Source organism: Myodes glareolus, chromosome 6, assembly GCF_982192425.1.
Source record: "Myodes glareolus chromosome 6, mMyoGla1.1, whole genome shotgun sequence".
Classification (NCBI taxonomy): domain Eukaryota; kingdom Metazoa; phylum Chordata; class Mammalia; order Rodentia; family Cricetidae; genus Myodes; species Myodes glareolus.
In genome coordinates this window covers 38,552,264-38,565,035 of record NC_142031.1, presented here as the reverse complement: position 1 = coordinate 38,565,035, position 12,772 = coordinate 38,552,264, and the positions used below count along the sequence as shown (strand labels likewise).

The window sequence follows — 12,772 nt, the reverse complement described above, 5'->3', positions numbered from 1 at the left end:
CAAAACCTCAATGAAAGAAAAATAAGATTATAAAATTTTCAAACACATGCTCTCCTCATTCTTTATCTGAGAAGTTTCTCTTTGTGTCAGCAGTGAGAACTAAGATTCACGGCTGTTCAAGCTGCTGATGTCCTGGTTTGCTTTTTATTGCTGAGATAGATGGACACCATGACAAAAATCAGCTTGGGAGCAAAGGGTTTGTTTCTGCTTACAAGTTACAGTCTATCACCCAGGGAAGCCAAGGCGGGAGCTCAAGGTAGGAACTGAAGCAGAGGCTATGGAGGAATGCTGCTTACTGACTTGCTCTCCATCACTTTCTCAGTTTGCTTTCTTATATACTAGGACCACTTGCCCCAGGATGGTACTACCTGCAATAGATTGATTCCTCCCACAACAATCACTAATCAAGCAAGCCCCCACAGACCTGCTCACAGGTCAATCTTACAGAGCGAATTTCTACACTACTGCTACTACATCTTCTCGGTGACTCCAGCTCTCCAGTGGGTTGTCAGGGTGACAAGAACAAAACCCAAAATCCCAGCACAGAGAGTAAATGAGGGTTGAATGCCCAGCCTTAAGGAAGACATTGATAGCACCCAGAGTAAGGCACACGGAACGTAACAGAAGAGGGAGCAGAAGCAAGCAGCAGGGATGGGGAGAAGGGCTATGACATGCCATCTTCAGAGCGTGGCACAGCCACCACACGACCCCATAGCAGCTGCGGCTGTCTGCTGGGCCTGCACACACCTGGGCTTGTTAACAGCCAATAGTGAATCAAGGAAGGGCTCATGGTGGCCTGCCCCTCCTGGCCGAACTATTGGCTACTGATGGAATCGGAGAGAAAAGTCATTGCCTCCATGGTGTAACCAGTGGCAGGTCCACCAGGTTCCAATGAACAGTTCCAAACCTGAGGCCACACGGGTGATCCTGATTAAACACCAGTGCGTCACAAGACAAAACAAAAAGACATGAACGTGAGAAAGGGATCTCTAAGGAGTATGGTGGAGATAAAAGCATAGGAGACACGCAAGAGAGGGTAGCGGCAAGAAAAGGTTGATCCTGCTATGTACGTGTATGAACTTGTCAAAAGAATAAATATTGCAAAACCACAATGTGAGGTAATCTCAAGCCCATTATCAAAAATAAAAAGATAACAAGTACTGGCAAGGACCCGGAGCTAGAGCTAAGGATCCCCGTATGCTGCTGGTAGGAATATGATGTTGGGACATGCGGATGGGACACGGTACAGAGGTTTCTCAAAACAAACAAACAAACAAACAAACAAACAAACAAACAAAAAACCCAGAATTACCGTTTGGATGAGTAACCCCATTTCTGAGCATGTAAATCAAAGAACTGAAATCAGGGTCTTAAGGAGCATTGAAGAAACAACCTAAAAACCACCAGTGGATAAAGAAAATGTGTCCTGTGCACCCAATGGACCAGCATTCAGCCAGAAAAGGAAGGGAACCCTGTCACAGGTGACCACGTCAATGAATTGGGTAGACAGTGGGTGGATATTAGTTAAATAAAATAAGCCAGCCATAGGTGTATTCTCATATAAGTAGAGAAGAGTGGTGGTTGCCAGGGCCGGGGTGGGAGGTTTTACTGTTCAGTAGACATGAAGCTGCAGAGTTAGGTAAGATGAATTGGCCCTAGAGATCTGCTGCACAACACTGTGCCTATTGCTACAAATACCATAGTGTGTATTTACAATGCTGTTTTCATTGTGTGTGTGTGTGTGTGTGTGTGTGTGTGTGTGTGTGAAGTCTCGCATGCATGCAGAAGCCAGAGAAGGACAGAGAGGGCCTTTCCCTATTGCATTGTCTTACTGCCTTGAGAGCATATCTCACTGAAACTGACATTTGCTGTTTAAGTGAGGCTGGCTAGCTTACCAGTAAGTTCCCAGGATCCACTTGTCTCTGCCCCATAACACTGTGGCTTCAGGCATGCATGACAATGCTGGCTTCACTTAAGAACTTTTAATAAAAATATAAAGTTCTGTGAGAGGCATCCTAATAGTTACCTTTCTAGAGCTGTGATAAAAACATCATGACCAAGGCAATTGTACAGAAGGAAGGGTTGGTTTGGGCTTACAGTTCCGGAGGGATAAGAGTCCATGATGGCAGAGTGGAGGTAAAATGGCTAAAGCAGGAAGCTGAGGGCTCCTACCTTCAATCCAAAAGCACGAAAGAGAGAGATCCCACTTGGAATAGCATGAGGTTTTGAAACCTCAAAGCCCAACCCTAGTGACATACTTCCTCCAACAAGGCCACACACTCTTAAGCCTCCCCAAATAGTGCCATCAATTGGGTTCACGTACTCAGATTCTGAAACTGTGGGGGATATCTCATTCAAAGCCCTACACCGATCCTAGTAAGCACAGTCGTGTCTCAACATTTGCAGATCATCATTAAAAAACCCTATGTTTTCCGCTCACATTGCTCTCCTTCCTAGTTACTTATACAAACACTAAATAAGCATTAAGGGAGTGTCCCTAAGAAAAATTGGACACAACGACCTCAGTAAGAACTCCGAGCTTTGAAAGCCACGTCAACACACTAGACCTTCTGAAATGAAGTGAATTTGCACTAACCATGATAAAAACTATGGGGACCTAAGCAGGGTGGTGGTGGCAGCACATGCTTTTAATCCCAGAGCTTGGGGGGCAAAGGCAAAGGCAGGTGGATCTCTGTGGGTCTGAGGCCACAGAGCTAGTCCCAGGACAGTCAAGGCTATACAGAGAAATCCTGTCTAAAAAACTGAAGTCAAAACATGTCCCCCCACCCCGCCAATCAATAGGAACCATCTTGCCATCTCACATGGCAATATGCACAATGCCTCTCTGATAAAGAACTTACCTCAAAATTGATGTTTTCAAACTCTTCCAGGGCCTCTAAGTGACTCCCTTCGCATTCTAGACCCTCGGTCAGATCCCGGCACCACATGATCTGAGAAATGGTCAGGATCACCTGCGACAAAACATCCCTCTTAGGCACGTGCTACATGGCACCAACGCAGGCCCCAGAAAGAGAAACTTAACAAGAGTGTTACTTGGGAAGGGTGGCCGGAAGTCACCCACTCTGTCCTGGGCTTCCCCTGGTAGTCAGCAATGGCAGCTTTGCACAGGCGGCGGAGGGCTGTGAACATGGCTTCCTCCACCTTGCCAAGCCATTCTTCCACATTGCCTCTCGCTTTGAGGCCTTTCCCCAGGCCGACCTATGAGGGAATTAGGACGGTAAGAAAGTGTCTTGGGTGGGGCCTGTGTGCTGTCTACGTGTTGTGTGTCTGTAACAGAAGCCTGAGTTCTGCAAACAGTGAGGCCTTTGGCATTGTATCACATCCCTCCCCTCCCCCCTGCCCCCAACTTCTCTGCCTTCTAGTACAGGCATGCTTTTGAGGCTAGCTCCTAGAAAGAGGACTCCCCACGGGCTCTGGGACTTCTTCAACCATTTCCCTTTTCATAGCTCTGTGACCTGAAGTTTAGCCCCAAACACTCCTGTAAGCCTGTTCCCCACAGTCACCCGTGTCTCCACATCAGAAAGGACTGATCTACATCTTTCCAGCACTTCTGCTTCTTTCTCTGACTTTGGTAACTTGGGCATCTGCTTGTTTGGGATTCCTTTAACCATTTTTTCACCTTCCTTTAAAATTTCATGTTTTTTCCAATGTTCTGTCCTTAACCCTCTCATTTCTTTCCTTCTGCACCAGCAATGGCACATGCACACAAGTGTGTGTCTATATGTGTGTGTGTGTCTATGTGTGTGTGTGTGTGTGTGTGTGTGTGTGTGTGTGCGCGTGCGCGCGCATGTGTGTATCCTCTGTGCAGTCAGCCAGTTCTTCAGTCTGCTAATACCTTCACTCTCTCAATGTTCTCCATACGCAAGGACTACACAACACTGGAGGGGCTGCAGTAACAAACTCTCACAGAGCTCCGTGGGTGCCACATGAAGTCATTTACATAAAGTGACTGCTGGAAGTCCCCGTCACCCTAATAGTAGGGTGCTATTACTCATGCTATCTTGCGGAAGCGATTAGAGGGTGGTGGGTCTTCATCCAGGTGGCCTGGCACAGTCCTGGCACTCTGAGCCAGGCACTGTTCCTCTTTGCAGAGCTGACTAAAATGTGATTGTGTCTCTCCACTTCATTCTCCAAGCCGGCCAATGTGATTATTGTGGCTACTTCTAGCTGCTTGACGATTTCTCCATTAGATATCCAGATCTTTGAGGGTAAGAGTTTTATCTCAGTTTTATCTATTTTCAAAACTGCTAGGCTAGCAGAGTCCCTGGCAAGCCTAGGAGGCGAATGAACACCCTCAGCCCCGGCCCCAGACATGTGATCAAGTTTATCCATGAAGAACTATTAAGCCAAAGCCCCTTACCCTCTCTCCCTCAGGCGACAGCATTGCCAGAATATCATTGGTGAAGACCCTTTCTGGCTCAGTATCGATGCCAGGAATCTTCCCTTCTGTCGGATGCATGAGCGCAAACTCGAGCTTTGAAATGGAGTCGAAGCATTTTCTTAGATGAGGCTGCACGGCTTGTGGATTTCGTGTCTGGGCCAAAATCTCCAGGAGCTCGTCATTTGACAGGAAGTAAAACCTGCCAAGTTAGAGAGACACCTGACGCAAAGCATGACTTGACAGTGACGTCAGCCTTAGGTAGACATAAAAGGTGAGATCCTGCCACACCTGCTCCTGGCACTGATGCCCTGAGTCTCTAACCACGTTCTGGGTTTGGGGGTAGGCCACATGTCTCTAAGGAAGTTCTTGTAAAGGTTAATAATGATGTATCTCCAACATCTAGGCCCAGTAACTAGACTAGAAAGGATTTTTCTAAAAATTATTAATAACATTAGGTTTTGCTATGATATTGATCTGTTTGCCTGCTACTTGTCTTTGAGCTTCTGTCGTGAAGATATGCCATACAGCAATTAACTATTGAAGAACTAACAGACTAATGGGTGGTTGTGGAGCCCTCACTTGGTCCTGTGACACTGTACCAATCAAAAGACAGCATATGCTGCTATTAAATGTGACAGAATATTATTTTGCTGACATACCATTTCCAATACTACTATGGCTATTCTTAAGTAGGAATGAAGCATCTTGTTTTCGTATCATTTTATGCAAGATGGGTAAAAAATGAGCTTGTCTGTTCCTGACCAAACTTAGGCTCAAATAATGCAAGAGTGCACTAAAAATGCAATCATTTTAGTCTCTGTTTTGTCTGAAGCTCTAGACTACCAAATCATGCCAGCACTGCAAAGTGAGTTGTGGGGCCTCTCAGGGACCCACGGTGATAGGGGTGAAGACTCTAGAGCCCCCACTAAATGCAGGGAGAAGAGTTAACGCTAAAAAGGCTGCGGAGCTGAGGATGGGGAGAAGGAGGGAGCGATGCCCTGTGGGTTCCCTAAACCCCTGAGCATCTCTGAGAGTTTAGCATTTGCCCAACAGGTCTGCAGCAGGTCTGCAGGCAGCACAGGCGTCCTTGTTTCCTCCCCAGCTCTCTGTGGTTTGGGGGATGTGATTGTTGTCTCCAATTGATCTATAGTCTACCACGAAATGTCTTAGGTTGGTTTTTAACTTACCTTGGAAAGATAACTCTCTTCGACTCTAAATACGCCTCCAGACACTTCTGAATTTGGTCAAGTAATGCATTATTGTTTTGAAAAGTCTCCAGAAGCCCTATTAGTTGAAAAAAAAATGTTGGCCAAATGTATTAAAATAGAGAATATAATTTTAAATGAAAGTAAAAGATACTAACATTTTAAAGTCTTTGTTTTATTTGGTAGAATAATGAATAATAAAATGAAAGTTTTGGCTCAGAAGCTTCATTCTTTAAAAATTTTCCCGTTTCATGTATATGATGTGTATGTGCTGTGCATGTATGAGTGCCTGTATACATGTTTGAGTGTTTGCAGGAGCACATGCATGTGTGTGAAGGTGCTCATGCGCATGTGTGGGTATTCAAAGCCTGGAGCTGATAGCAAGAATCTTCCTGGATGGCTCATCCTTTCTTTCGAGGCCGGTCTCTCAGCCAAACCCACAGTTTCCCAGCTAGTCTTGCTTAGTTCCCTCGGGCTATCCCCCATCTCTGCCTTCAGGTTCTGTCATTCTTTCCAAGCCTGGATTACATGTGAGCTTCATCCATTCTCTGGCCTCTGTGTGGGGTCTGGGGTTCTGAACTCCAGGCTTCTTACTTGTGTGGCCATTGCTCTAACTACTAAACTCTCTCCCCAGCCCAAGAATTATTACTCCTAATTAACAATATTATTTTAATATTTAATTAATTTAACAGTGTTTTTAATTTGCAATAATTTTGGCTAGCATTCTCTATTTGGGGAGCTGTGGGTACACCAACAAAAGGCAAATAGCACCAGTGTCTAGAACCTTCCTATCCTTTCTGACTTGCACGCTTTCTATCATGGTTAACTGCTAAGTGTAACAGTGGGCATTATTCTTCATTATTAGGCTACAGCTCTTCAGACAGAAGCCTTCATCCTCTTCATCTTCCTTCTTTTGATGCTGATTCCAATTCTTGCTTCCCTACCTGCCCAAGAATCAAATCCCAAATCCTTAGCACGGCCTTTGAGACCGTGTGTGGTCAACAGCTCCACCTAGTGGTCAGTCATCCACCTAAGCACACTGGTCCCTAGGGCCTCAAGTCCTACTTAAGACCCAATCCCCAAGCACTCTACTCCAGGCCACAAGGACTCTAGAATGACAACTAAGCATGCTCTTGCCTTAGGAGCCTGACTTTGTTCTTTGTTCTTCTCTCTGTCTTCAGCAATTCTCCTTCAGAGTCATGTATACTTTCACTCACTCTTTCCTGCAAGTTTCTGCTCTGCTCAAAAGCCACTTTATTGAAAAGTTCAATAACACATACACATACATATACACATACATACATACACATGCCTATACACATACACATGCATAAACACATACACACACATATACACACATTCACATGCACACACACACATGCATGCACATACACATTTCATCTGTATTTTAATAAATAAAACTTGCCTGGAGATCAGAGAGTAAAACAGCTTCACTGGTCAGCCTTACAGACCAGGCAGTGATAACACCTTTAACCCCAGAAGTCATACTAGTTGCCATAGAAACCAGGTGGTGTATGCCTTTAATCCCATGCCTACAGAGGAATATAAGATTGGAAGAGACAGCTCACAGGCACAGTCTCATGCTGAGGTTTCCTGGAGGCAGGATCACCATTTTCGGACTGAGTCAAGGTAAGAACCAGTGGTCGGTTGCTTTTCTTTTCTGACCTTCAGGTTGAACCCCAATTTCTCTTTCTGAGTTTTTATTAATCACGCATAAACACATGCATGCATGCATACACACACATGTGTGCATACATACACACGTACACACATAATAAACGTGCACATACATATCACACACATGCACACACATGCACACACATAAACACATGTGCATACACCTACACACTTGCATAAATACATATGCACACATGAATATACTCACATACAAACATTTATACATACAGATACATACATACATACACACACACACATATATATATACATACACACAACATGCACATGTATGCACATATGCCCCCCAACCACTCCCTTATTCTACTTTATTTTTCTTCATGGCTTTATCGCCATCTGGAGTTAGATTTATTACAGGTCTACACTTCTTTGAAGTCTTAAGGGCCAGATGTGTTTTGGAGTCTTATCTTCTTTTTTATTTCAAGAGACCTATTTTCCATTTATCATTTATAGATGTCCTATACCTATTTACATATGGGCAGCACAGCATGAACCTGGTAGGTTACAGAAGGCAGAGCAGGAGGCAGAGGGGCTGGGGCAAGAACCGGAAGGAAGAGGAAGAAGAGGAAGATAAAGGGAAGGATGAAGTCAGATGGGTTGGTGGGCTTGGGGAGGAGTGGGGAAAGAATGTGGAGATTATATGATCTAAATATATTCATATATGAAATGTATCATTTACAAAGAACAAATAATTTTAGATGTTTATTTTATAGCAAGTCTTTAGGGACTAGGGCATCACTCTGTATCCAAATATTACTGCATTTGTGCCCTAAAGGTTTGAATATGACAATGGAGGGTCTATGGCAGGCAGGGTAATGGCCCTGCCTCCAGAGATGCTGATGTTCTAATCCCCTACAGCTATGGATCTGTTTGGTTTCTGTAGAAATGGGAACTTTGGAGATACGTGGGGCTCTTATTCTAGATCACCTGGTGGCTCTGATGACATTATGGGAACATTTACAAGAGAGAGAATGAGAGAAAAATGCAGCAAAGTGGCAGAGGCTGATGAGGGGTTATTGCCAGCTGGGAGACAGCTGTGAGCTGTGAGCAGCCTCCCTAAGATATTTATGGATGCTTGATTTTTATCATTCCATAGTTTTCCTTTTCTCTGTCTTATGTAAGAATCTTTGGGCAAAGGACATAGGCCCCAGTGTTGCCTTAGAGAGGCAGCATCAGTGTCTGAGGTCTTTCTCTCCAGGATGGCCAGATGCTGCCGTTGGCCGTAGGACAAGCAGGCTGGCTGGGGTTCGACATAGAGTGTAAACTTCAGCGAGTAGCCGTGCACTCCAGAAACTGGTTGCCTGTGCACAGAAATTGAACTTGTTAAAACATTTCAACCTTGATGCTGGGCAGGACGGGGGCGGGGTGAGACATCATCCTCGGTGGTGTAGTCACTGGCGAGGTGCCCATGATCCTGTAAGTGGCACTAAATTCATTGGTTCACATACAGAGAAAGACGTGGAAGTGGAAAGGTGACTAGATGAGACTATGACGAGGGTCAGCAGAGTGGAAGGAGGTCAGCAGAAGGTGATAGGACTGGATATCATCAAAATACACGATACACATGCCTGAAAATGCCATACTGCAACTCATTATCACGGATAATTAGTATAGGCTAGGAAAACCCTTTAAAAATAATCTCAACCTTGTTACTTGAGTTGCAGTAAGTGGCAAAGTTTCTAATTCATTCTATTTTATGAGTTAAAGCTATGGAAGTTTTTGTGATTCTTTCTGCGAGGGAGGAGTGTGGACAGAGTTCAACTTCTGTTCTAAAGTCACAAACTCAAGTGTACGGCAGCACTTACAGCACAGTGCTCAGTTCAGTCAAACCTGGGACATACTCTGAGAGCCTGAAACTGAGAGTTTTAATCATGGCAAACACCTTGAAGTCAGTCAAACCCGGGACGTACCCTGAGAGTCTAAAACTCAGAGTTTCAGTCATGGCAAACACCTTGAAGTCAGTCAAACCCGGGATGTACCCTGAGAGCCTAAAACTGAGAGTTTCAGTCATGACAGACACCTTGAAGTCAGTCAAACCCGGGACGTACCCTGAGAGCCTAAAACTGAGAGTTTCAGTCTTGACAAACACCTTGAAGTCAGTCAAACCCGGGACGTACCCTGAGAGCCTAAAACTGTGAGTTTCAGTCATGACAAACACCTTGAAGTCAGTCAAACCCGGGATGTACCCTGAGAGCCTAAAACTGAGAGTTTCAGTCATGACAGACACCTTGAAGCTCCTACCTGGCTGAGTAGCAGCTCGGAGCGCGTTAGGCAGCCGGTTCACCTTCCTCATGATTTCCTTCCATGACTTATCCACCTGAAGGAACATCTTGGCTTCCGCAGGCAGCTGCCTCTGAATATCTGGGGCATTAAAGATGCTTTCTAGGTAGAGCCAGTTTCTCTGACAGTTCAGCCACTCTTCCTGGAGAAAAACATGGGACTATCACAGTGTGGCTTCCACACTGGTGTCTTCTACTTATGCTGGGAAGTATATGCCCTTGCATTATTATATAAACAAGCCAAATGAGTATGTTTTCATTCTGAACATTACAAAATGCCAACAATTAAACCTTACATTTCTAAATTATATAATATTAAAATAATTGTGTGTGTGTGTGTGTGTGTGTGTGTGCGGGCGTGCATGCATGTGTGTGTGCACATGTGTGTGTATGTGCTCACATGTATATGTTGGTGAGCAAACCCAGGACTTTGTACATGCTGGGCAGACCTGGTCCCACTGAGGTCTCCCTAGCCCCACAGTATCCTGCAGCCTTCCACTTCAGAGTCTAGGAGCTGAAACGGCCCTCACTCACCAGTGTTTGATTAAATAAGGCAAGTTGCTTCTGCCAGTCATCCACGCGAGACTTCAGGGGGCCCACGTACCGCGATGAGGCGATGGTTGCAATGTTGATGGTGCTGTCATCAAGAAGGACCTTCAGAGAGAAGGGACCAAGACACAGGCAGAACCATGTGTCCTTGAGCTCAGGGTAATTCAGATTCCAAGAGTCCAATTAAGGGCCAACGTGTTTAAAAAGATAATGCAGCCCCACCTATTGCTTTCTGCCCAGCTGCTGGCAAGCTTGGCCTTATTGCCACGCTCACAACTCTATGTTCTCTCAATGGTCATTGGGGGGCACTTAACTAAGAGACCTGTGTGTGTGTGTATGTGTGTTTATGAGCATACATGTGTGTGTACACACACAAACACAGATGCCATTTTATTACTTTGATAAGCACTTGTGAATAAACATTTGTGTCAATTTTTCACACCTTGCTTTCCAAATAAGCTTCTCCCCCACTTACTCTTTCCCAGAAGCTTCAGGAGGTATGGTCAGGACTTTGACCATAAAATCACCCCCTCTTCCTCCCTGTCTCCGTCTTCCACCTCCCCGCTTCACCCTCTCTGCCTTCTTCCCTTCTTTATTTTGAGGCAGATTTTCACTCTCTATCCCTGGCTAGCCTAGAATTTGCTATGTAGCACAGGCTGACCTTGAGCTGATAGCAGTCCTCCTGTTATTATTTCCAAAATGTTGGAATCACGGGCATGTGCCACCATGCCTAATTTACCGCGAGTTTCCCATAACCCAGTTACATACCTGTATGTCATCTGTGCCACCCAGGATAAATACGTCCTTAGAGTCACGGTGAGGAAGAATGACAAATTCAGTTGTTTTCCAAGAATCTTCCACCTTAGAAATAGTTCAGGCATTAGGAAATCTAAACTCATGTGTGTCGAGACACAAAGGCTCACGGAGTGAAGCAAGGGAAACTGTTGCTGCCCATTTTTCTCCTTATACCCCTTGAAATTCTCAAGACCCCACAGTCGGAGGTTACACTGATTTTTTTGGTTTCATTTGACTGTTATTAATACAGATGAAGGGCTGGTGACAATGTGCATCTTATTCCGTCATGGGAAAGAAATGTTCTTTTTATTTAGACACTTGGTAGGTAGGCACACATTGTTAGGCTAAGGAGACAGTGTTGTAAGTAGAAAAATCTTCTTGATATATTTTAAGGTAGTTTAGCCCAGCCCAGCCTTCCCTGGGAATTTAGAAAATAATCTATATTTTTTTTTCCTGCAAAAAAATCTCCAGCATGCAGTTCTTTATAAAAGCCAGCACATAGCCAACCTTGCTGCTGTCGAGTTCCGGTTGGGCTGTAGACTGAATACATGGTACCAAGCGGTACCTGCGAGGAGACAGCCGAGGATGCTGCTGGGATGTTGAAACTCCATCCAAATAACACAGATATTAGCGATTTTTATGTCGTATCTGAAAACCTTTACGTGCTATCTATGGTTTGTGTCTGTTTACTACATGTGTGTTTACATGTGTGGGTATATGCATATATGCACATGTGCTCACAAGTATGTTATGTGGAGGTCAAAAGTCAGCTTCAAGTGTCATTCCTCAGGTCTTTGGTTACTGATTAATTGTCATGATCTTTACTGGGCTGGAACTTTCTAAGTGGGCTAGGCTGACTGACCCAAGCTGCAGGAATTTATCCACCTCTCTTCATTTCCCTGGTGCTGAAATGAAAGGGACATGCCACCACACTTGGCTTTTTCCTGATTTACCTTCTTAAGAATTGTCTCTAAGGCAGCTTCCCCAGAAGCCTGTCCAGATATGTCCTGAATTTCTTGACCAAATTCAAAGACACGCAGCTCGGACAGCCTCTCCAGGGTCAGCGGAATTTCAACATCCACTAGCAGGGCATCGACAGTTTGTTCAATGGCTGCCCAGTGTCGCGCCTTTAGAGTTGGGTTCCTCAAGTCAATGATCACAGGAAGCTGGAAGACAGACACTCAACATGTGCAAGGCCTGCCTAAGGGCAAGCCTGTCTCACCCCGGCACAGCTGGAGGAGGGGCTCACAAAGCCCATCACTAGCTCAGTGAGGAACTATGGGTAGCTGCTGGCACCTGGGAGCAGGCCTCGTAGGTTTTCTTCAGGGATGTGGTCCTGAGTAGGTTGCTCATGCTGCATTGGGTGGTCCGAGACCCACGAACATGCTGGTGGTGTTTATCAGACTCAGTGTGTGAAAAAGAGTGCATGGGGCTATGGGGGAGGAATGGGGGGGAGTTGGAGGGTAGGGAGGGTAGGGATGATGGGTGGAATTAATCAAAAGACATTGTACGTGGTCTTAGTTTATAAATACAGAGACGTGAAACAGCACCACTTTGGATCTACAGTGAAGAAGACTCAGAACAGCAATGCAAACGAAGGAATTGTATTAAGACTAAGAACACTGAGTTTCAGGGCAGCTAACTAACTCAAAATTTCGGGGAAATGGTAGTCACATGTTTCTCTGAAGACCAGAAGAGAGGGCAAGAAGGGAGGGCCTCGCTGAGTAGAGCTAAGCATGAAGGAGGTGTGTGCCCCTTCGCCTCTCCACCAGGCTATCATTTGTCAGGTGAAAATAACACTATGGAACGGACAGCTACAGGAAACT

The 12,772-nt window shown here is 45.1% G+C and overlaps 1 protein-coding gene across 1 annotated transcript in view; it reads right to left on the bottom strand.

The window, feature by feature from the left end:
- The window catches only part of Dnah6 (dynein axonemal heavy chain 6), a 205,615-nt gene that overhangs the window by 130,735 nt on the left and 62,108 nt on the right, over nt 1-12,772 (bottom strand). Inside the window, exons 19-26 of the mRNA XM_087907121.1 lie at nt 11,900-12,112; nt 10,920-11,012; nt 10,137-10,256; nt 9,565-9,745; nt 5,590-5,686; nt 4,382-4,601; nt 3,055-3,219; nt 2,862-2,972 (exon numbers count right to left, since the gene is read on the bottom strand). Coding sequence (XP_087763247.1) covers nt 2,862-2,972; nt 3,055-3,219; nt 4,382-4,601; nt 5,590-5,686; nt 9,565-9,745; nt 10,137-10,256; nt 10,920-11,012; nt 11,900-12,112 — 1,200 coding nt within the window. The remainder of the gene's footprint in view (nt 1-2,861; nt 2,973-3,054; nt 3,220-4,381; nt 4,602-5,589; nt 5,687-9,564; nt 9,746-10,136; nt 10,257-10,919; nt 11,013-11,899; nt 12,113-12,772) is intronic.